This window comes from Dreissena polymorpha, chromosome 2 (assembly GCF_020536995.1).
Source record: "Dreissena polymorpha isolate Duluth1 chromosome 2, UMN_Dpol_1.0, whole genome shotgun sequence".
Classification (NCBI taxonomy): domain Eukaryota; kingdom Metazoa; phylum Mollusca; class Bivalvia; order Myida; family Dreissenidae; genus Dreissena; species Dreissena polymorpha.
The window spans coordinates 13,049,979-13,074,678 of record NC_068356.1 but is presented as its reverse complement, the minus strand read 5'-3'; the positions used below and the strand labels follow the sequence as shown (position 1 = coordinate 13,074,678).

At 36.5% G+C, this 24,700-nt stretch overlaps 3 protein-coding genes across 15 annotated transcripts in view; 2 read left to right on the top strand and 1 right to left on the bottom strand.

Moving 5' to 3' along the window:
- The first annotated feature begins 7,128 nt into the window (after positions 1-7,128).
- On the top strand, positions 7,129-10,089 carry LOC127866461 (transmembrane protein 26-like). Its single transcript, XM_052406980.1, has 3 exons — positions 7,129-8,050; positions 8,602-8,788; positions 9,514-10,089. Exons 1-3 carry the CDS (start codon positions 7,299-7,301, stop codon positions 10,087-10,089), a joined length of 1,515 nt encoding a protein of 504 aa, XP_052262940.1. The 5' UTR covers positions 7,129-7,298.
- A 250-nt stretch (positions 10,090-10,339) lies between these two features.
- Positions 10,340-24,700, bottom strand: part of LOC127865901 (uncharacterized) — a 49,085-nt gene continuing 34,724 nt past the window's right edge. For 6 of the 13 annotated variants that reach the window (XM_052405950.1, XM_052405947.1, XM_052405949.1 and 3 more), the window contains 4 exons: positions 23,652-23,759; positions 13,908-13,989; positions 13,215-13,318; positions 10,340-12,918 (listed from right to left, as the gene is read on the bottom strand). The gene's annotated coding sequence lies outside the window, so the exon portion shown is untranslated. The remainder of the gene's footprint in view (positions 12,919-13,214; positions 13,319-13,907; positions 13,990-23,651; positions 23,760-24,700) is intronic. The other 7 variants (XM_052405954.1, XM_052405956.1, XM_052405951.1 and 4 more) reach the window with 7 other exon arrangements.
- Positions 19,001-24,072, top strand: LOC127865903 (transmembrane protein 26-like). Its single transcript, XM_052405964.1, has 3 exons — positions 19,001-19,244; positions 22,211-22,448; positions 22,654-24,072. The coding sequence occupies exons 1-3, from the start codon at positions 19,009-19,011 to the stop codon at positions 23,479-23,481; spliced, it is 1,302 nt and encodes a 433-aa protein (XP_052261924.1). The 5' UTR covers positions 19,001-19,008; the 3' UTR covers positions 23,482-24,072.

Below are 24,700 nucleotides of genomic sequence, written 5' to 3'. Positions count from 1 at the left end.
AAACGTTTTTAGCTCCACTGGCCAGAGGCCAGCGGGGCTTATGTCATGGTCCTGTGTCCGTCGTGCGTGCTTGCGTCCGTCCGTCCGTCCGTGCGTTAACTTTTTTCTTAAAACATCTTCTTCTCCTAAACTACTGGTCCAATTCTGATGAAATTTCTCAGGAATGTTCCTGGGGTGAACCTCTTCCAAATTTGTTCAAATTATGCTCCTGGGGTCAAATTTGACCCTGCCCTGGGGGTCAAAAATTGAAAATTTGCTTATATAAGGCCTATTTTGTGAAAACTTTAAAAATCTTCTTGTCCATAACCACTGGGCCTTGGGCTACCAAATTTGGTATTTAGTGACATCTTATAGTCCTCTACCAAGTTTCTTCAAATTATGCCCCTGGGGTCCAATTTGACCCTGCCCCGGGGGTCAAAAAATTGAAAATTTGCTTATATAAGGCCTATTTTGTGAAAACTTTAAAAAATCTTCTTGTCCATAACCATTGGGCCTAGGGCTATCAAATTTGGTATGTAGTGACATCTTATAGTCCTCTACAAAGTTTCTTCAAATTATGCCCCTTGGGTCAAATTTGACCCTGCCCTGGGGGGTCAAAAAATTGAAAATTTGCTTATATAAGGCCCATTTTGTGAAAACTTTAAAAATCTTCTTGTCCATAACCATTGGGCCTAGGGCTACCAAATTAGGTTTGTAGTGACATCTTATAGTCCTCTACCAAGTTTCTTTAAATAATGCCCCTGGGGTTAAATTTGACCCTGCCCCGGGGGGTCAAAAAATTGAAAATTTGCTTATATAAGGCCTATTTTGTGAAAACTTTAGAAATCTTCTTGTCCATAACCATAGGCCTAGGGCTACCAAATTTGGTATGTATTGACATCTTATAGTCCTCTTACCAAGTTTCTTCAAATTATGCCCCTGGGGTCAAATTTGACCCTGCCCTGGTGGGTCAAAACGTTGAAAATTTGCTTATATAAGCTTATATAAGGCCTATTTTGTTAAAACTCTCGTCCATAACCATTGGGCCAAGGGCTACCAAATTTAGTATGTAGTGACATCTTATAGTCCTCGACCAAGTTTTTTTTCAAATTATGCCCCTGGCGTCAAATTTGACCCTGCCCCGAGGGGTCAAAAAATTGAAAATTTGCTTATATAAGGCCTGTTTTGTGCAAACTTTAAAAATCTTCTTGTCCATAACCGTATGGCATAGGGCTACCATATTTGGTATGTAATGACATCTAATAGTCCTCTACCAAGTTTGTTCAAATTAAGCCCCTGGGATCAAATTTAACCCGTTCCCAAGGGGTCACAAAATTGAACATATGTTTATATTGATCCCATTTTTGCAAACTTTAAAAATCTTCTTGTCCATTACTATTAGGCCTATTTCTACCAAGTTCGGTATGTATAGACATCTTATAGGTCGCTACTTAGTTTGTTCAAATTTTGCCACTGGGGACAAATTTGACCCTGCCCGGGGGTCACAAAAATGAACATATGCTTAAATAAGGCCTATTTTGTGCAAACTTTAAAAATCTTCTTGTTCATAATTATAGAGCCTATGGCTACTAAATTTGGTATGTATCTAATAGTCCTCTACCAAATTTGTTCATGACTCGCAGATGACCCCCTATTGATTTTCAGGTCACTAGGTCAAAGGTCACGGTGACCCAAAATAGTAAAATGGTTTCCGGATGATAACTCAAGAACGCTTATGCCTAGGATCATGAACCTTCATAGGTACATTGATCATGATTTGCAGATGACCCCTATTGATTTTCAGGTCACTATGTCACAGGTCAAGGTCACGATGACCCGAAATAGTAAAATGGTTTCCGGATGTTAACTCAAGAACGCTTATGCCTAGGATCATAAAACTTCATAGGTACATTGATCATAACTTGCAGATGACCCCTATTGTTTTTTAGGTCACTAGATCAAAGATCAAGGTCACGGTGACCCGAAATAGTAAAATGGTTTCTGGATGATAACTCAAGAATGCTTATGCCTAGGATCATAAAACTTCATAGGAACATTGATCATGACTCGCAGATAACCCCTATTGATTTTCAGGTCACTAGGTCAAAGGTCAAGGTCACGGTGACTCAACTTAGAAAAATGGTTTCCGGATGATAACTCAAGAAGGCTTACACCTAGGATCATGAAACTAAATAGGTACATTGATCATGACTCGCAGATGACCCCTATCGACGTTCATGTAACTAGGTCAAAGGTCAAGGTGACTTTACACGGTAAAATGGTTTCCGGATGATAACTCAAGAAAGCTAATACGCCTAGGATAATGAAACTTCATAGGTACATTGATCATGACTCGCAGATGACCCCTATTGTTTTTTTGGTCACTAGGTCAAAGGTCAAGGTCACAGTGCCTAATAACGTATTCACACAATGGCTGCCACAACAACTGACAGCCCATATGGGGGGACATGCATGTTTTACAAACAGCCCTTGTTATATTTTGAGATGATTCTTTACAAAGAAAGATGCTACTATTGTATTTGTTATAAATGTGTGAAAGGCTCTTAAGAAGGAACCAGAGATTATTAACCCTTTACCAAACACTAACAGGATTTTACAGGTTTGTAGCTGACAACTTTATAAATAATTGTGATAAAAGGAGAAATTGCTCAAGATGAGCAATTTCTCATTTTATCACTATGATTTCTTCCCTACCTGATCATTTCCTTCAGATTCCATTACAATTTAAAGCGGGTATATACGATCTTGTCAAATATTTGTTAATAAATATAAAATGTGTAAAAAACTTGTTATACATATATTTCAATATAAACTAAAATAAAAGTAAAGAAGAACATGTGTCGAAAAATGCTAAATAAGCCAGATATTTAATTCTGAAATCGAAAAAGGCTGTACAGCCGAATTCGCCAGCATGTATATCATGCATGTACGATGTGAATCTAAATTTAGTTTAACGGTTCATTTGAAATTCCTGCAGCTATATCGATTCATACGACACACGAACACTTACTAAAAAGACGAATGCATCGGTTATTGTAGGAAAATAATTACGAATTATCTTCGTCACAACCGGCTCGGGGCGCTAATTTGTATTTGCTGTATTTTATGAAATTCGTCTTAAATGTATCATTTTTCTTGCATATTGTGTGTTATTATAACATATTTGTATTAATATTTTACAATTCAGCACATATAAAAATCGTATATACCCGCTTTAATAGTCGTCTGCAACATCTTTCAAATTGGGAATGTCCAAAATGTGTCGTTTGGTAAAGGGTTAAGGCATTTTGATTCATATGGGTCGTGTGAATCTGTTTCAAATCAAATGCGTAGATTTGATCTTCAGCATTTAAAAATATGTGAATAGAAAGAACGACAATATCTTTTGGAGAGATAAATGTACCTTCGTTATAAGCAAAGGACCTGTGCAACAATTCCCGGGCTTTTTAGTCTGTTTAGTTAACACGGTAGTAACTTTTTCCATGTATAAATGCTCACCCTTCCAACTTTAAGTGCCCAGTGGGACGAGGGATAGAAAAAGAAAGTCACATGCTTGAGTACATTTCAACCCATGCGCAATGCACGTTTTTTCGCATAAAAAACAGTGGAGCGATACAGGGCCATCATGGCCCTCTTGTTTTATTTCTCAGCATCCGAATTACAACTCAGTTCTAGTTGACCTATAAACCATGAAATATTGGACAATATTTCAAATAAGATAGTTGTTCTATTTTGACTTTTAGACGTGTTGCATTCAGCGGAATTATGTTTAAAATATGAACTGTCAATTGCAATGTCCTTATGTTTGAACTGTTTGATCTTATGCAACTCCGTCCGTCCGTCCCGTCCAAAAACACGAATTCCTGTTTTAAAAACACTGATTTGTTTTAACACCAATTTTGTTATTTCCGTCCATTTAAGCGTTCGGTAATGAATTATTTCTATTCCGTCCAGAAGCATGTATGAACAGCTAGCAATAGATCTAGATCAAGTGCTCGTTTTTGTTTTAATAATGTGTTCTTTATTTCCGACGTATGTCTCCGACAATTAGACAACTTATCATGTACAACTTTAACTGAAAGACGCAAAAATAATTGAAAAGATTTGATGTATTACGACATTCTTTCTTAAGCTCATTTCATAAACAAAGACACATTTCACTTTGACCAAGGAACCGATTTGTTCCAGATAAATTGAAATTGTTGTGTTTGTGTTGTGGAGATATTGTAATCAAGGCACATAATTGCATAATGTAACACCCTTACCAGTTAAAAATACGAATCACAAACACGCGAATTGCATTTTACATATTAATATATCAACATACATTCTAAAAGTGCAATACTTAAAGCGAGTGTATACGATTTTTTTTATATGTGTTTAATTATAATAAATAGATAAAATATGTTACAATAACACAAAATAGGCAAGAAAAATTATACATTAAATACCAATTTCATTAAATGCAGCAAAGACATTTTAGCGCCCCGAGTCGATTGTGACGAACATATTTTCCTACAATAACCGAAGCATTCGTCTTTTTATTAGGACCAGAGTTAGTGTTCGTGTGTCGTATGAGTAAATATTGTTGCAGAAATTTAAAATGAACCGTTAAACTAAGTTTAGATTCACATCGTACATGAATGATAAACATGCTGGCGAATTCGACTGTACAGCCGTTTTTGATTTCAGAATTAAATATCTGGCTTAATTCGCATTTTTTAACACATGTTCTTCTGAACTTTTTTTATATTGAAAGATATATATAGTAAGTTTTTTTTACACATCTTATATAAATTCATTTATATTTGACAAAATCGTATATACTCGCTTTAATATGTGTGTACCGGTATATATGGAGCACTGCAGTATGTTGTGAGCACAAGAATACCTAAGATGGCATTCGCCATGAAAACAACAACAAAAACAGCAACATCACCGTCTCCATAACCTACACCACCACTGCTTTCAACCGCACCCACCACCACCACCACTTATACTGGCATCATCACAAGCACCTGCATCACATTAGCTATAGTTTTTATAGTTCCTTTAGAACTACATTTCAATGTTCCAATTATAAAAACATGAACAGTTAAACTATTTTTTGTTTCTTGCTTTAGGATTAATTATGTTAGTCAAATAAAGATAAAATGTTAATTAAACAAAGCTTTTGATCAATGACGTTTAAGCTCTTTTTTATTTATTGAGAAAACATTGTAGTTAAAAAAAACGTTGATAAATTTTGAAGCGAGTCTTATGTTAATATTTTAGACGCTTTTTATTATGGTAGCCTTCGCATCAAATAAAAAACTTTCATCATAGTTAATTGTATGAATTCAAAAACAGATATGTCGCATTAACCAACTATGTGTGTATCCAATATAACCAACTATGTGTGTATCCAATATAACCAACTATGTGTGTATCCAATATATAATTATTTCCATTATCTGACAATTAGTGATCATGTAACATAAAAAATAGGATAAACAACTATAAATATGTGTTACCAAATGTTCGGTCCCCGAATAACAAGCATTTATTCGTAATGTGTGCTTGAACAATAACATTAAAGCCAACTGATACCGAAATTGTTAATGAAAAAAAAATAAATTGAACGAACATTGTTTTCAAGTTTATTTTTTCATGACAACAGAAGGAACACGTAATATATAAACGATGATCATATAATAAATGAAAAAAGAACGTGACATGGTCATGAGAGGTTAATTATCCTTATTAATGTCGTTGTTGCCATTATGATAATAAAACATGATGGTTAATGAGATGATGATGATCCCAACGATAAAGAAAAAGATGATGAAAGGTAAGTAGAAGACAGCGAAGATGACGTTGAAAAGGGATTGGTGTTGAGGGCAATAATGCCGCTGATATTGGCGGTGATAGTACATGTAGTGGCAATTATAAAACTAATGATGGCTGAGGTTGTGATTATGTTTATATTGGTCCAAAGGCCGTCATGTTTTTTCCATACTTACACTTATGTGACTTAATCTGAGGGACAAATGATGCACTTACTCCCCCAGTTGACGGGAAAAAGTTTTTCTTTTAATTAGCATATTTTTTTTAATAATACATCACGTCCCGGATGCGATGAATAGAACGCGGCTACATTTTGTGACACCTAATTGTGCGCGTCGGTAACGATACATGAACATGTATTTAGATTATTAGGCTCATGTGATGCGAGAATATAACTTCTTTTCATCAAAAGGATTAATACGTACTTCAAATCCGGTACTCACTTATAGGAGGGGGCGAAAACTGTAAAATTTCATTCAAATTATCTGTAAAAGCTGTTTACGATCATAATAACTGCTCAACGCGTGCTCTTATATAGACTACATAATAACTGCTCAACACTACATAATTGGACAAAAATTCACAGATAGAGGTTGAAATAAATTTCTTCAAATAATAATGTACATCAAATATTGCTTCCGCTTAAAATGTGTGTTTTCTGAGAAATATGACAATATGTGTTAAAGGGACCTTTTCACAGATTTTGGCATGTATTGAAGTTTGTCATTAAATGCTTTATATTGATAAATGAAAACATTGGATCTTAAAGGCTCCAGTAAAAAAAACAACAAGACTTAAATAAAAAATAAGTAAAAAAAGTAAACCTAAACAGGGCTCAAACAACTGACCCCTGGAGTAAAAGTCTATCGCTTAGACCACTCGGCCATCCGTGCTAAAATATTAATGATGTATTTTATACTTTATACAAGCAATCCTCGTCGTATCACAAAATGTAACGACAACAACAGAACTCTCCAAATTATTCAATCGTTTCGCATTGCAACGCTTTTTAATATTTAAGATCATTGTGAATGTTCAGTATTACTGTTTTCTCACAAATGCCATAACTACAACGAAAATTTGCAAATCGAAAACATTTTTTTTTTTTCATTTTGTTAATTTACCAAAACGTGAAAAGGCCTCTTTAAGGATTAAAAAGGTATAACCAAATTGAGAATCTGAACGTCAGCAGTAAACCTTTGCAAAATCAGTTTCTTTCTATTCTTCCGTGATAAGCGCGCGGGCGTTGTACCGCGAAGGCCGAAGTGTATAGGGTGGAAATAGTTTAAGCAAGATCTCCGAAGAAGGAGTACGTAAATTAACGCCTTAACTGGTTCTATCGTACAAAACGTAAACGTGTGCATGTATAATATAATATTAACATTGTGAAACTCCCTCTTGGCCATCAGGAGCCAAACCTTATCATAAAGCATAGTGCTTTTATATCTAACATTTTAAAACATTTTTAAGAAATGTGGCGTATACAAAACGAACGCGGCGACGAGGAAAGCGACGGCTATTTCATTTATGACACGCATACGGGACAGCGTGGCTCGGAGGAAGGTTACAGTATGCCAAAAATAAAGGATCTGTCTACGCCCGTTGAATTCGAAAGAAATATGTCTACAGACAGACTGATCGGGTCAGAAATTACCAGCAAGGAACATCTTTCTACTGTTGTTGGCAGCACAGGCCATCATTCGGAAGACGGATTTTACAATTGCAGAAATCCGCCAATATCATGGATAGAATTCCAAAACAGAGTATTAGCTTCCAACAACAAGTCCGTTACTTCTGAAACGCAAAAGGCGACTTTGCTTTTCTTTGACGAGGATTCAGAGGATTCGTTATCAATTACAAAGCAAGCGGACGTCGATGTTGTCGATACATCAATAGACAAAGACATCTTTATCAAGACAGACGAGCACAAACCGGTAGACAACGGGATTAGCGTTATAACACACCCGAATAAGGTGATTAAAGATGACTTCGAAGGCCTCAAAACGCCGACTGATTTGAACACAGTGCTCTCTGGCAATCGCCGTGATATATTTTGGGCGGTGCTTGTACGCATCTTTCTGGTGTCGCATAGCCTTATAGCAATATGGCGCGTGACGGAAGCATACAGCGAGCCGCTGTACTGGTTCCTGGCAGCATCAAACATGTTCTTGTTGTTGGAGACGAGCATCGTAATTGTCGGGAGGGCCGGCATTGAATATTCATGGTGCGTATGACAGTTAATATATACATGTATCACTTAATTAATAAATCTCATATGAAATTTGGAGATGATTTATATCGACACACTCATCTACGTACTACAAAAGGAACAATGACACGATATTGAACACAGCACCATTAGGTTGTAAATAAAAGTAGTCTTACTTTGTAATTCCTGACCAACATGGTCGTGGTTTAAACATACGTATCAGGACACTTAATCATTCATTGCCAGCAAGTATACAGGAATTAAACTACGTATGCTAACAGTTGGGGATAACATTTTATGAGCCGCTTTATGCGAAAACTGGTCTAATGTCATACGAGGCCTGCGTATCTCCATACTAGCTTGCGTGCAGTCTGGTGATGAGTTACCCTATGCGCTAATAAGACCATTAAACATTGTGTGACTGTATGAAGGGCAGTGTAGGAATAAACAGGCTTGTCTGAAGCTACGCTGGCCGCATTTTGCATTAAACTCATTTTCGCATGGCGCGGCTCTTATATAGTATGGAAAATGCACTACGGGTGATGTAAATTATTCCTTTATTTTAGGTGGACGCCATGTTTCTTGTTCTACTTGGGTTCCACAATTCCGGCCATTTGGCTTCTAGAGTTACACCTATATCGTGACGCAACTTCCATGAATGGTAACATCAACAACGGGAGCTCTTCTTCTGCAGTTGCCATCGCCAATACTACAGACAATTATACCACAGTAACTACTCCTGTCTCAATTAAGGTAATTCAATATGCACTGCATAAATCATCAATGAACAAGTATTTTGAAAAATATGACTGATTCCAAATGCAAAACAAGTCCCTTGAATGGATGAGGAAAATTTTCTTACTATGATTTTAAAAAGTGAGCCATATTACACTTGCCATAAACTTTAAATTCCTAACAGGCGTAGAGCAATGTATTAAATCAGAACATATGAATATCATATCATAAGTTATGTATCAAATATATTTAAATCTAAATATATACGTATATACATGCATGCTAGTTTAAATCCTGTTCAACTGCAATATCATCGCGACCCCGCCACGATTCATTTACCGGTAACTGTCATTTAATGTTCGTTCAGTTGAGTTCCTACTCTATCTAATCAAATAACATAATTTAAAAGGAACGAAAAACCGCACAGAAACCTTGCATGCGAATGATTATCGATGATGGTGAATAATTCGAAAGCGCAGATGGTGTTGCAATAGTTTCCCACGAAAATCCTCCGCGTGCAACACATTCACATTGTAATAGCGTTCATTGATGAGTATCATAACATCGTTATGTATTACAATATCAAAAGCCTGACATTATAAACGTATGTCAACATGCTTCTGAACAAATTAAATTCGAATACGGGATGTTCAACCTTATGAAACAATTATACAAATGCTAGTAGAATCACACGGATTTGTTTCTGATTAATTCCATGCACTTTAAAATACATTCGTTTGCAGGAGGTTACGTTTACCGGTAATCGCATTGTTTTGAACAACAATCTGTGGGCGATAATCATAGAGGAGTCACTCGTGTACCTGCTCGTGTTCAGCCGCTGGCTGCTGCCGCGTGGCAAGGTCACGCGCATCTTCCTAGCCGACCTTCTGCTCGAGTTTCTCGCCATCGCGTCCGATATCATGGAACTTCTCGCGGTGTTCGACGAGAGCGCAGTGAGACAAAACGGGAAACTGACAATCGTCATCATGGCCGTCTGGTCGGCCAGTTTCGTCCAGTTCATACCGATTCTCGTGCACAAGAAGCGTTTCCAGCACGTGCGGAGTCCGAAAGTGCCGTGCATCACGCGCTGCTTTTCGGACAAATTTGTCGAAATCGTTGTAACCCTGATGAGCATATGTCTGCAGGATTTGCCGTTCCTGGTCGTGAGGCTGTATATTGTAATCGAGATACAAATTTTAACATACAGTTTGCTGTTTTTCATACTCAAAAATCTTGTTTCTCTTATGCTGCTATGTTACCGCCTTATTGTCATTTTCCGACAGATACCCATGTGTCGTAGGGCGAAGAAAATGTCGTAGAAGCAGAAAAGAAAATCTAATAAAGTATTTTTTCCAGGAAACGTTTGTTGAAAATGTAATCGCATATTGATTTTATTAATTGTATCTAACGTGTAGACGTGTTAGATATAGGTAACAAACAATACAGGTAGGATTCTATGAGCTGTAAATAAATAAAGTAGTTTATACACAAAAGTGTGCTGGTTTTACTTATTTATACTCTTTACATACAATTTATCATGTATATAATTAATAAGAAGCTTTTAATACATATTTTTCACTGTTTTATCTCAGTTAAATCGAATAGGTTCATTTATGTGTTCACTGTTTCATGACAAATAGAGCAATAAACGGAAATGGAAACTAGTAAAAATAAAGCATCGCTAATTTTTGTTAATGTACATAAAACATGCATGAATTTTTTAATTACATACATAAGTCAGGTGTTTGTTAAAAGAACATTTCTAATGAAACAGTGAATATGATTTAATTGTTTGGTCTATCCAGTAGATTTAAAGAACACAATTAAACCATATCTAAATAAAACACAACTACAAACCATACACAAACAAACCACAAATTCAAGCCATACCTAAACAAACCAGACCTAAACAAACCACAACTACAAGCCATACCTAAACAAACCAGACCTAAACAAACCACAACTACAAGCCAAACCTAAACAAACCAGACCTAAACAAACCACAACTACAAACCATACCTAAACAAACCATACCTAAACAAACCACAACTACAAGCCATACCTAAACAAACCAGACCTAAACAAAACACAACTACAAGCCATACCTAAACAAACCAGACCTAAACACACCACAACTACAAGCCATACCTAAACAAACCAGACCTAAACAAAACACAACTACAGGCCACACCTAAACACAACACAAATACAAGCCATACCTAATCAAAACACAACTACAAGCCATACATAAACAAAACACAACTACAAGCCATACATAAACACAACACAAATACAAGCCATACCTAATCAAAACACAACTACAAGCCGTACCTTAACAAAAAAACAACTACAAACTATAACTTAAGAAAACACAACTACAAGAGCCATACCTAAACACAACTACAAGCCATACCTAACCACAACTACAAGCCATACATAAACAAAACTACAAGCCACACATAAACAAAACACAACTACAAGCCAAACCATAACAAAATACAACTACAAGCCATACCTAAAGAAAACACAACTACAAGCCATTCATAACTAAACACAGCTACATCCCATACATAATCAAAACACAACTACAAGCCAACCCTAATCAAAACACAACTACAAGCCAACCCTAAACAAAACACAACTGCAAGCCATACCTAAACAAAACACAACTACAAGCCACAACTAAACAAAACACTACTTCAACCATTTTTAAAATGTAACACAACCATACTTTAACAAAAACACTACGAACCATACATAAACAAAAAACAACTACAAACCCTACTTAGACAAAACACAACTAAAAACCGTACCTTAACACACCAGAACTTAACAAAGCACAATTTCAAACCATAAATAAACAAAACACAACTACAAACCATACCTAGACAAGATACAACTTCAAACCATACCTTGACATAATACAACTTCAAATCATGCCTAAACGAAATACAATTACAGACCACATCTACACAAAACACTACTTCAACCCATATCAAAATGAAACACTTCTGCAAACCATATCTAAACAAAAAAACTACAAGCCATACATAAATAAAACCCAACTACAAACAATACCTTAATAATACACAACTATAAACTATACCTTAACAAAATACCAACCATATCAAAACACATTAACAATACAGAACATTCCTAAACAAACCATTACTACAAACCATATAAAACAAAACACAACATAAAACCACTCATACACAAAACATAACTACAGTCCATACCAAACAAACACAACTACAAATCTAACCACAACCACACACCCCCCTAAATCAAAACACAACTTCAAGCATGCCAAAACAAAAGATAACTACAAATTATAAAGAAAAATCATAAACTTTACACAACAAACATTTGCTAAACTAAAACTAAAATGAGTCGCAGTTATCTTCGATGTTTCAGACATGTTTACGCTGTGAAATAAACCACGCTTTTATACTTGGTAGTGTAACAAATAATGTCTAATAACGAGTTTGATATTCACTTTATACAAATTTGACCACAATTTACACACTGCCAGTTCTGCAAAAGATGAAATGAAGAAATACATATCAAATTCGATTGGTTTGTAATAATTCTCGTTATATCAAACACATATCAAGTACTAGTAATTGTTCCTTAATGATATCCGGAAAGATAGCGATTGAAGAGAAAAAAAGACGAAAATATAGATTATAAACTATTACAAAGAACATGCATTTCAAACTAATAAAAATAACTTAAAGGAAACATGAAAATGAAAATGTATACAAATGAGTTTTAACAATACTGACTAGAAATTAAAGTCGGATCATGACCGAAGAACAAGAAACAGCAAAAAAAAGAATCAAATAAACGATGTTTTCAAAGTCTACGCGTGTTTCGCTAAAACGGTTGTCATGATACTGAACCGACATCCGCCGTAACAACCGCGTGAGTCTGCACACCATGGGAGAAGAGTGCTCTCCCCTTCATCTTCTTCCTCGCCGAACCTTGCAGAGTTGACTCCCTTCACGAAGCACGTGTGAAGTACGTACGGAACTGTTCACTGAGGTAAACCAGACATGCGTCTTTTTATGAGGAAGCAAGAGCACGTGTGTTTACTTTTGTTGCCTGGCCGGCGTCCACATCGGGCTGCTTGTTTTGTTGCTGTACTTAAATTGCAACGGTCGAAAATGATTTGTTTTAATGCAGTGAATTTCAAGTGCGTATAATAAATATGTAGATTATGGAATATGTAACGAAATTACACAACGCTAATTCAAGCTTTATATGTATAATCTAAACAATATTTAAATGTGTAATAAAAACTCTGGTTTACATGCGCCTTATTATTTGGTTTATTGGTATTGTAATTGCATGACTTTTACGCATATCCATAAATACAAAACCGAGTTTTAAACAGTTATAAATACGTATGTTATAACTATTTCTGAAACTGTTCACATACTAGCACATGATTGTTTTCCTCCTCGACAACCCGATTCTTAACGGGCGCAGTCACGGGCACAGTCAGGTCTTCAGATGCCAGAGTCGGGTCCAACCGAGTAGTTCCTAATTTAAATAAAGAGACATACTAAATTATTATTAGCTTGCATAATCCTTATTCATTCAAAGGTCCAGAACAAGAGATGTGTTTGTCAGAAACACAATGCCTCCTACTGCGCCGCTCTGAAGCCATATATTTGACCTTTGACCTTGAAGGATGAACTTGACCTTTCACCACTATAAATGTGCAGCTCCATGAGATACACATGCATGCCAAATATCAAGTTGCTATCTTCAATATTGCAAAAGTTATGAGCAATGTTTAAGTTTTTGGACGGACAGACAGACTGACTGACGGTCGGACAGACGGACGGACTGACGGACAGTTCAAAGACTATATGCCGCAATTCGGGGGCATACAAAATAGCGGTATATTTCACGACTATTCGCCGGCCGACTGGTGCTAAAAAGTCCCAAACATCGGACACATAATTCAGCGTTCTACCAACTGAGCTTACCGGGTGCGAAAATATAAATTAATTTGATTATTTGGATTTTTCCTGCAACGTGTGATTTATAAATAGAGAGCGGAGCACTAATATACTAAAATAACATCACAAACTTGGTAGCAAAACACATAAACAATATTTCATACCATATTGTATAATAAGTTGATCTAGCTTCTGTTAAAGAATGGCATCGTTGTTACAGGCGGCAAGTGGCTCGTAAGTAAGCATCTAAAAACGTGATACAATCTCGGTTTATATAAAGTATTGTAAAAACCTTTCTAAACATCCACAAAATCGGCATCAAAACACATTTTTAACAAGAGCACCGCCTTGCGGGTGCAGACCGCTCATCTATTTTCTTTTTAAAGGTGAAGGGACTCTCATTTTCAATCACAAAGGAGGAAGGGGTGGAGTGAAGAGGGGTGCATTGTGTGGGGGTGTGGACATTTATTACATTATCTTCCAAAAATGCGAAAAAAAGGGGAAAAAAAATTCGGGGGGTGGGGGGGGGGGGTGGGGTGTGGATTCTTGGGTGCGATGGTTGGACGGTATTTCAAACATAAAATAATAAAAATAAATATTTGTGTTTTTTAACTGTTTAAAAAAAAATTGGGGGGGGGGGGGTGAGGTGGGGGGGGGGGGAGGGGTATAGTGTGAGGGTGTGGTGGTAATTTGTGAGATGATCTGAAAAAAAAAAAATTTAGGGGGGGGGGGGCGGGGATTTGGGTGGGGGATGATTTTTGGGTGCGATGGTTGGACGGTATTTCAAACATAAAATAATCAAAATAAATAGTTGTTTTTTAACCGTTTAAAAAAAAATTTGGGGAGGGGGTGGGGTGGGGGGGTATAGTGTGAGGGTGTGGTGGTCATTTGTGAGATCATCTTAAAAAAAAGGGCTGTTTGTAAAACATGCATGCCCCCCATATGGGCTCTAAGTTGTAGTGACAGCCATTTTGTAAATATGTTTTTTGTCACTGTGACCTTGACCTTTGACCTAGTGACCTGAAAATCAACAGGGGTCATCTGCGAGTCATGATCAATGTACCTATGAAGTTTAATTATCATAGCCATAAGCTTTCCTGAGTTATCATCAGGAAACCATTTTACTATTTCGGGTCACTGTGACCTTGACCTTTGACCTAGTGACCTGAAAATCAATAGGGGTCGTCTGCCAGTCATGATCAATGTACCTATCAAGTTTCATGATCCTAGGCATAAGCGTTCTTGAGTTATCATCCGGAAACCATTTTACTATTTCGGGTCACCGTGACCTTGACCTTTGACCTAGTGACCTGAAAATCAATAGGGGTCATCTGCTAATCATGATCAATCTACCTATCAAGTTTCATGATCCTAGGCATAAGGGTTCTTGAATTATCATCCGGAAACCATTTTACTATTTCGGGTCACCGTGACATTGACCTTTGACCTAGTGACCTGAAAATCAACAGGGGTCATCTGCTAGTCATGATCAATCTACCTATGAAGTTTCATGATCCTAGGCATAAGCGTTCTTGAATTATCATCCGGAAACCATTTTACTATTTCGGGTCACAGTGACCTTGACCTTTGACCTAGTGACCTCAAAATCAATAGGGGTCATCTGTGAGTCATGATCAATGTACCTATGAAGTTTCATGATCCTAGGCCTAAGCGTTCTTGATTTATCGTCTGACAACCACCTGGTGGACGGACCGACCGACAGACAGACCGACCGACAGACAGACCGACCGACAGACCGACATGAGCAAAGCAATATACCCCCTCTTCTTCGAAGGGGGGCATAAAAATAGGGGGGAGGTGGATTCGGGGGAGGGGGGGGGGGGCACGGGCGATGGTTTGGGTGGAGTCTATTGTGGTATGTCAGGTAAGAGTAGTTTTGTCAAAGTATCAATCAAATCTAATCATAAATAAAGAAGTTATGGCAATTTTAGCAAAATTTAATAATTTCACCTTGAGAGTCAAGGTCATTCAAAGGTCAAGATAAAATTCAACTTGCCAGGTACAGTAACCTCATGATAGCATGAAAGTATTTGAAGTTTGAAGCAATAGCCTTGATACTTAGGAAGTAAAGTGGATCGAAACACAAAATTTAACCATATATTCAAAGTTACTACGTCAAAAAAGGGCCATAATTCCGTAAAAATGACATCCAGAGTTATGCAACTTGTCCTTTTACTGTACCCTTATGATAGTTTGCGAGTGTTCCAAGTATGAAAGCAATATCTATGATACTTTAGGGGTAAAGTGGACCAAAACACAAAACTTAACCAAACTTTCAATTTTCTAAGTATAAAGGGCCCATAATTCCGTCCAAATGCCAGTCAGAGTTACATAACTTTGCCTGCAGTCCTCTTACGATAGTTAATAAGTGTTGCAAGTATGAAAGCAATAGCTTTGATACTGTAGGAATAAAGTGGACCTAAACACAAAACATAACCAAATTTTCAAATTTCTAAGAATAAAAAGGGCACATAATTCTGTCAAAATGCCAGTCAGAGTTACATTACTTTGCCTGCACAGTCCCCTTATGATAGTTAGTAAGTGTTTCAAGTATGAAAGCAATAGCTTTGATACTTAAGGAATAAAATGGACCTAAACACAAAACTTAACCAAAATTTTCAATTTTCTAAGTATAAAAAGGGCACATAATTCTGTCAAAATGCACGCCAGAGTTATCTAACTTTGCCTGCGCAGTCCCCTCATGATAGTAAGTAAGTGTACCAAGTTTGAATGCAATAGCATTGATACTTTCTGAAAAAAGTGGACCTAAACGCATAACTTAACCAAAATTTTCAATTTTCTAAGTATAAAAAGGGCACATAATTCAGTCAAAATGCACGCCAGAGTTATCTAACTTTGCCTGCCCAGTCCCCTCATGATAGTAAGTAAGTGTACCAAGTTTGAATGCAATAGCATTTATACTTTCTGAGAAAAGTGGACCTAAACGCAAAACTTAACCGGACGCCGACGCCAAGGTGATGACAATAGCTCATATTTTTTTTTCAAAAAATAGATGAGCTAAAAAGTACATAATTTCGGGCAAACAGCAAATAGTTTACAGCTCTTAAAATTGCTCACCAGAGTGTAAGATAACGATTTTATGAACACGCCCAACATATATATTTAAAAATTAAACAAATATTAAACAGCTTAAAAATCAAAATCAAGCATGTCGCATATGTAATAATAAGTAAAAAGAACAACACGATAGTAATCAACATATCGCCCGGTGATACAGCGTATCGGTGTATTAAGCCGGCCTTCAAATAACAATAGTCGAATTGTAATGAACTAAGGAAAAAACGGCGGTCCGTTGTTAATTAAAATGTATTGTGAGGAAATTAAGTTCCATTATGATATGAATGGAAATTTTATCTGCGATATCGGCTGTGTTCTCATTACAGTCGATAGCCAATTTGTTTGTTATGAAAAGTACTGCAAATCGGTGTATTCACGGTTAGCACCCTTTTAGAATACTTTCATAAACTTCAGACCTGTAATTGGTGTACTAGGCAAGTGTAATTGTACTGCGAATATCGATGTTATCCAAAAAACATGCCGAATATCTGCCCCAAAACTTCTTAGTTCCGTCGCCAAATGTTTTTCCCACTTTACTATAAACAAGAATAACCGTCAAATGGCCTGTCTACGGGTGTGTTGTCCTTTATAACAAAATACAATGTCAAATACAAAAACGTACACAATTGCAGAAAGTATTTCATGAGTTTCGTTTGTTATTTTACCGAACAGAAACATCCCATAGTAAAGAAACGGCACATGTTGATGCGCGGGTTAGTCGGTGCTGTATTTTTTTTTACATATATGGGCATGCTACTACGATTACGATTACTCGCTCAAACTTTATAGATCTACCAGTAAATTGAAATAACATTCTGCTTTTTTTTCCTCAAATATTTAACCTGGGTGTTTCAAATTAATATTTCTTTATTTTTAGTTGCCCGCCAGCACCGAATTTCAGCTGTAGAGAAGTCGATGTATAAATTGTTAAAACTATATTGACAAGAGAGAACTAGAAAGTTGAAAGTTATTGCTAATGTGTTGTCGTTGAAATTTGTATTAATGTTTATATTTTATTATTTCGTAAAATATGCAAAAATTATAAAATAAAAAACAACAACTGTTGTTTGTTTTGTTTAACTAATAATTTCTCCTATATTGGAAACCAATGACAGTCCAATCATTATGCTAGTAATCTACAAAGCGGCTAAACGTTAATACACCGATACGCAGTACTCTTCTTAACAAACATGGCGTCCGACCGTAAGCAGAACCCAGCCGATATCGAGATAAAATGTTTCATCATATCAAAAAGGAACTTAATTTCTACACAAAAAGGATAAAATTACAACAAACCGATGTGTTTTCTTTGATTTATTACGATTGAAAGAAATAATTGAAGACACAGGCTTAATACACCAATACGCGGTATCACCAGTACTGCAGTATATACACAAATAACAAAATATATTAACATTAAAACAGATTTAAACAACAATAACTTAACAATAACTTGATAGTCATCTTATGTCAATAAAGTTTTCACAAGGTCACATTTTTAGCTTAAATTCGGTGATGGTGGGCAACTAAAAATATATTAATTGGAAACACACAAGTAAGTACTCGAAGGATACAGATAGGGGTCAATATCATCATAAACAAAATGTTTCACGCAATCGCACAGATTTGAAATCGGTACGATAACTGGATTTGGAAATACGATTATGAAAGTGGTCACTTTTATATATCTCTGCATTTACAACCAGCATCGTTCATATCTGAGGACGAAAAGGCAAACAGTGTGCAGTTCGTAAGACTTTCAGAACCATTAAATTGAATGAATGAAAGCTGTCTCCACGATATCCATGATAAAATTTACAATAGTCTATAATAGTTATAGTTTTAACATGTAATCATTCACTGAAAAAACGTCCGTTGTAAATATCTGAATTTACGTGGAAAGTATAGTGTAATTATTTTTATAGACCAGTATGTTACAAGTCGACATTTACACTGAACTTTTACGAATGTTACTACAAATAAACGATATTATCTAAATTTTGATAAATGCATGTTTAACCGGTTAACATCTGATGAATAATAACTAAAACGATAAGGTAGCTGTTTTCAAACGAATGTATCTTCCACGTCTACCGCATACTGCATCCTGGCCTGGCGCCGAGATTTCCGCCACTTAACAAAGAAGCATATAGTACTGTGTTCGCAATGTTACGTCTCGTATGGGGCAGCGCTTATAAGGCTAGGCATTCTGTGAAAGTAAGGCCTATATTCCTCGCGATACTGGTTCGCTGCTTGCTGCTACTGCACAACTTCCTGTCCGTATGGCGTGTGGTGGAAACGCGTCGGGACAGCCGGCTTTGGACGCTGCTCGCAATAAACGTTCTCTTAGTGATAGAAGCCGCGTTTGTGATCAGGATCAACCGAGGGATTGAGTGGAAATGGTGAGTTGGAGGGAACTTGTGTTTGTATGTTGATGCAAAGATTCGGCAGTTTCTTGATTCCATTTGAGTCGCGTTCTGAGAAAACTGGGAATAATGCATGTGCGTAGAGTGTCGTCCCAGATCAGCCTGTGCAGTCCGCAAAGGCTAATCTGGGACGACAAATTCCGCTTTTATTGTATTTTTCGTTTAAAGGAAGTCTTTTCTACACGAAAATCTAGTTTAGGTAGAAAGTGTCGTCCCTGATTAGCCTGTGCGGACTGCACAGGCTAATCAGGGACGACACTTTACGCACATGCATTATGCCCAGTCTTCTCAGAACGCGACTCATTTGATTAACATGTTATTGGAAGAACAGCCGCACTCGTGTTATGATAACTATTTAACAATATATGATAACCTGTATTCTACATAACTAAATTGCTAAGTAAGTGTTTTATGACGATTCCTCTATGGATATATTCAGAACAATAAAAAAAACGCATTGAGTATCGGTACACGATTTGGGTCGTTCGCGGGTGACTGATCGTTGCAGCTCTACGTATGTATACATATAAGCACTTGTTACTAGTTAAGCGGTAATATTTATGCGTATTTATGTCTGTGTAGTAGGTGTAACTGTAGGATTAGACAATAACATTGCAAAACGTTGCTTAATCTGTGATACTAGAATTTTACTAGAGTTAAATTTTCCATCACACTAATGTATGGAAGCGATGTTTTATTCTTGATATTGCAGGGTGAAACATTCTTAACCAATTATTCGCTTATCAAACAGATTCCTACGTTTAAGCACTTTGAGATAACTTATCTTTTAAATGCACTCGCTTACACTTGGGTTTGGAATTTTGCGTGATTAAAATTCCCTTATTTTCCCGGTGCATCTGTTAATAAAACAGTCGGATTAGCAAATGAATATACTAAGTACATGCTTATGAATTTAAGCTGAACTAGTCTAAACATTTAACAGTTCTTTACAATAAACATCAATCTTTTTTCATAATCATTACAACATTTACATAGTTTATACTAAAGCGTTTTCGGATCTAGTCATATCAAAATTTAAGTTCGCTATTTATCGATAACAATATCTATTCTTTATTTAATATTCATTTAGTTTGCGTATACATTATCGATCTATCAAGAAATGATAGTGATTGGTGTCCTCGGATTTATTTACGCCAATCTTATGAATTCTTTTTAACATTAAAGACCTAGGTCCCTCATGATATTCAATACGCTCTTACACGCAAACGATCGAATATCCTTTATGTAATGTTAACAGGGTGCAGGATCACGTGACTGTGGGGTTCCCAATTAAACGTAAATGAATGTATACACATCAGTAAATGTTTTTTGTCAAATTAATTCTCAAAACAATTTTTCTTAATAAGTTCAACTAGTTTATAAAAGACAGAATTACTTTATTAAATGAGCATTGGTTCTTGTTTAGAAATGCCATGTGTAGATCTACTGCAGGGTTATGCTTCACGCAACGTGAAATTTTGTCACCGATTTCATACGTATTCAAGGATTGATTCTTATACCATAACATATCGGAACAAACTGCAAGAACGGTCTTTAATGCACTTAAGGATTTTGCAAATATATATCAATAACTTGAGATATTTACAAAAATAAAGTTCTTAACGGCGTGTTCACATTCTGTCCAGCCCGTGGGTAAACCCCAGAAAACCCAGTTGATTCTGCAACATGGTTAAGCTAAATTTAAATATTTCAATGACGCAATAATGACTCTAAATCGAAATAAGACATTAAATATATAAATAAACATTAAATACATTGTGTTTTGTGATCAGTACATGTAGTTGTAAACTTATAACAATGCGTGTTTCATATGTAACATTGCTATTTCAGTAACACTGCACAATTTTTGTTTAGGCACAATCAGTTATAAGTTTACTATTCTACCAACGTTTGCCAAAGTTAATTGTTTTGTCCAGAGTTGTAATATACTGGTACCTTTCATAATTAAAAAAATAAATATAACATATAACTTATAGTTGGGTACTTAAGTCAATGTTTATTCAATTTGTAGATGAAAACACCACTACGGAATTAAAAAAAATCAACAACGGCTTTCCTTTACGATCTGTAACTGTAGTATAATAATATATGGATTCAGAGTAATTACACTTAACATTTAAAATGTAAACAAAAAGTGAAATTTAGTGGCATTCATCATGTTGGGAAGCAACAATGTCAAATACATATGTGAACGTTCATGTTTGCGTTTGTGGGAACACATTATGGCTTTCTGTATGAGACAAAAGTCAAGTACTGCACTAAAAAGCTTTGGTAAGACAAAGCATTTAATGGGTCACGTAAAAACACCAATTAAGCTATACACTGTGCCACATTGGTTACTCTGGAGTTAAAGCACCGATATGCTACGCATGCATTTTGATTGCACTGTTCATCTATCTTGAACTAGGTAGCATACAGTAAGTGTCTGCGGAATCAGATTCGTCATGCATTTCAGCGAGCATCCGGAACTGTCTGACACACTTTTTATAATTCGGAATGTATACTTTCGAATGTAGAAAATCGTTTGCGAATATGTTTATCTGACGAAAATAAACAGTTGATATATATATTTTTTGATCAAGTCTAAGTGTTTTTACTATGTGGTTGAGGTTAAGTCCATTTGTAGAACATCCCACTTGATCTTCCTGTTTTGGGAGACCAGTCCACGAATTGCGGTCGGTATCATTGCACAGCGGGAATCCATCCACAAACATGCTGTGGTCAATGTTTCAGCTAGTGGTATCCGTGTACGGATATCGGTCAATGTTTCAGCTAGTGGTATGCACGAACTGACGTGTGGTTACTGTTTTAGCAAGTGGTATCCATACACTGACATGTGGTAACGGTTTTACATTGCATGCATATGAAATGCAATAATTTATTACATACACTAACTTATCCTGTGTTTAATCGTTTCGCAGGTGGTGTCCATGTTTCCTATTCCATTTGATGACCACCCTACCCTGCTTCTGGCTGCTACAGATATCGCAGTACGAGCACGCGATTGCAGTGGCCCTTGAAGTTCAAGGTCTGAACGATCCGCACAACGAGGGATTGACTGAGGACGCTTCCCCGCTCACCATAGCAGTTTATACCACGACACTAAGACATTCATCAACTACAGCGAATATACCTAACACAACATCGGCAAATATACTGGTTGGTTAGAATTGCATAAACTGGTAGTTTGTATGACAGTATGTAATATAAATTAAGATTTTGTAAGTTGTTATGTTAAACGATTGATTTGGGTGTTTCTATTGGCAGAGTTGTATTTTTATAGGTATGAACAACATCTTAATAACACATAGTTTGACATGAAGTATGTAATTTCCCGTGCAACTCATTTAGGATCTTTTTTCAGACTCATATAGACAGTATTTTGCTTGGCATCGGTGAGCAGACGTGGATCGTGATCATACAGGAGACGCTGGTCTATCTGATTATCTTCGGCGGATGGGTTTTACCCAGGGCGAACACATCGAAAGACGAACTGTCCTCCGTGTTGCTCGAGTACCTGGGTATGGCCTCGGACATCATGGAGCTGTTCGCGCTGTTCGATGAACCGCGGGTACAAACGAATCAGCATTTAACGTACGCCATACTGACCATTTGGTCCATCAGTTTTTTACAGTTCATTCCAATTTTAAAGCAACACAAAGGAAACAAGCTTTTACATATTGAACTATTGCTAAATGGCAAACGATCTTGCAACTTTGCGGAAGTGGTGTCGACGTGTATAAAACTTCTACTGCAGGACTTGCCGTTCATGTGTCTGCGACTGACTATCATAGTTCACTTCCAGCTCGTCACATACAGCCTGGTGTTCTTTGTCGTGAAGAACATTGTGACAATCCTGCTTCTTGTCTACCGACTAACAGTGCTGTGTAACAAATTACCATGCTGCTATACAGAACACGCGGAAGAATTCGACGGTGTTGCAATTGAGGGACCCACCGTAGCAGACGATTCTATTTTGAATCCATCATCAAAAGCATCCCAGGTTGTTACAAGTAGTTTACCAACGTACGGAATCAAGTATTTCGTTTCACCGCTAACAAGTACAACTAAAGCTGATCTGCATGGTGGATCTGCAAGCGATAAGCCATCATCCAAGCAACACCATTGGAAAACCAAAAGAAAATCCACCTCCTTGCCCAACGTAACCAAGGCGAACATGTTAACGATATAAACAGAAATTAAAGATCATGCTCGCTAACGTTTACCTTATCCACGTAGTGTACACTCATTCACTTGAAAATAATACAACAAAACCTTCATCTGAAATCTGCGTACATACTGCAATGAAGGTCTCCACGAATTTTCTATAATTCGAGCGTTGTTATATTATGCAAATATTACCTCAGTCATATCTTTGGCAAAATCTTCGTCCGCGTTGCGACTTCTGGTGTTGGTAGCAACTTTCACGGACCGGTGAATACAGCCCTTGCAAGGGAAACTAATGGACACCTGCAATTTTAAAAATGCCCATTTTGCGTACCCATTACATCTACAGACGTTACATGTTGTGAATATAATAATTACATGCGTGCTTAAACACGAATGAAATATTTCTACATTTTTAGCGTGTTAAACTCAAGTGAAGTTTGGTTGCCACATATGCAATGTGTGAGCTGGCCTTGGTCTTTATTTGTACATTAACAAGTTCTAAGTATTTTTTTTCTACAAAATCATGTTAAAAATATAAATTATAATTATTTATTTATTATTATTATTTATATTATATATTATTATATTTATATTATTATTATTATTTATAATTATTAATTATCATTCGAAGTATTTGTTATATATTTATGCGACGTCAATGAACAATGCACACGTCTATATATAAAAGGACATTAAACAGACAATTCTTTATCAATACATGAAGGAAATACATGAGTTGTTTTATATCCTTGCACAGTCGGTTCACTTCAAAATCATCAACAACATTAACTTTACCGACCATAACATCACGTCAACAAGTATGTCGACAACCACAACATCATCTTAGCAACAAAATCAATACGAAAACAACGACAACAAGGGACTAAATTGTCACAAAACCAGGTTTTCAATTAAAAAAAGTCTGATAAAGGAAGACAACTACAACTCAAAATGTGCATTGCTACTAATTGATCATCACAGTTACCCCCCATGTTTCAAAATCAATCTATTTTTAGTCGTGGCGACCTTGACCTTGGAAATATTTACGTAATTCTTTCGCGCGACACACCGTACAATGATATGGTGAACAAATGCGCCAAATGATTTTAAAATCTGACAATGAATGACATAGTTATGGCCCGGGCAAGCTCATTTATGGCCATTTTTGACCTTTGAACTAAAAGAGTGACCTTGACCTTGGAGATATCGATGTAATTCGTTCGCGCGACACACCGTCTAAT

Coding starts and splice junctions, on each gene's coding strand:
- LOC127866461 (XM_052406980.1), top strand. CDS start 7,299: ATGTGGCGTATACAAAACGAACGCGGCGACGAGGAAAGCGACGGCTAT. Junction 8,051..8,601: donor GCCGGCATTGAATATTCATG/GTGCGTATGACA, acceptor CCTTTATTTTAG/GTGGACGCCATGTTTCTTGT. Junction 8,789..9,513: donor CTACTCCTGTCTCAATTAAG/GTAATTCAATAT, acceptor ATTCGTTTGCAG/GAGGTTACGTTTACCGGTAA.
- LOC127865903 (XM_052405964.1), top strand. CDS start 19,009: ATGTTACGTCTCGTATGGGGCAGCGCTTATAAGGCTAGGCATTCTGTG. Junction 19,245..22,210: donor CGAGGGATTGAGTGGAAATG/GTGAGTTGGAGG, acceptor ATCGTTTCGCAG/GTGGTGTCCATGTTTCCTAT. Junction 22,449..22,653: donor CAACATCGGCAAATATACTG/GTTGGTTAGAAT, acceptor ATCTTTTTTCAG/ACTCATATAGACAGTATTTT.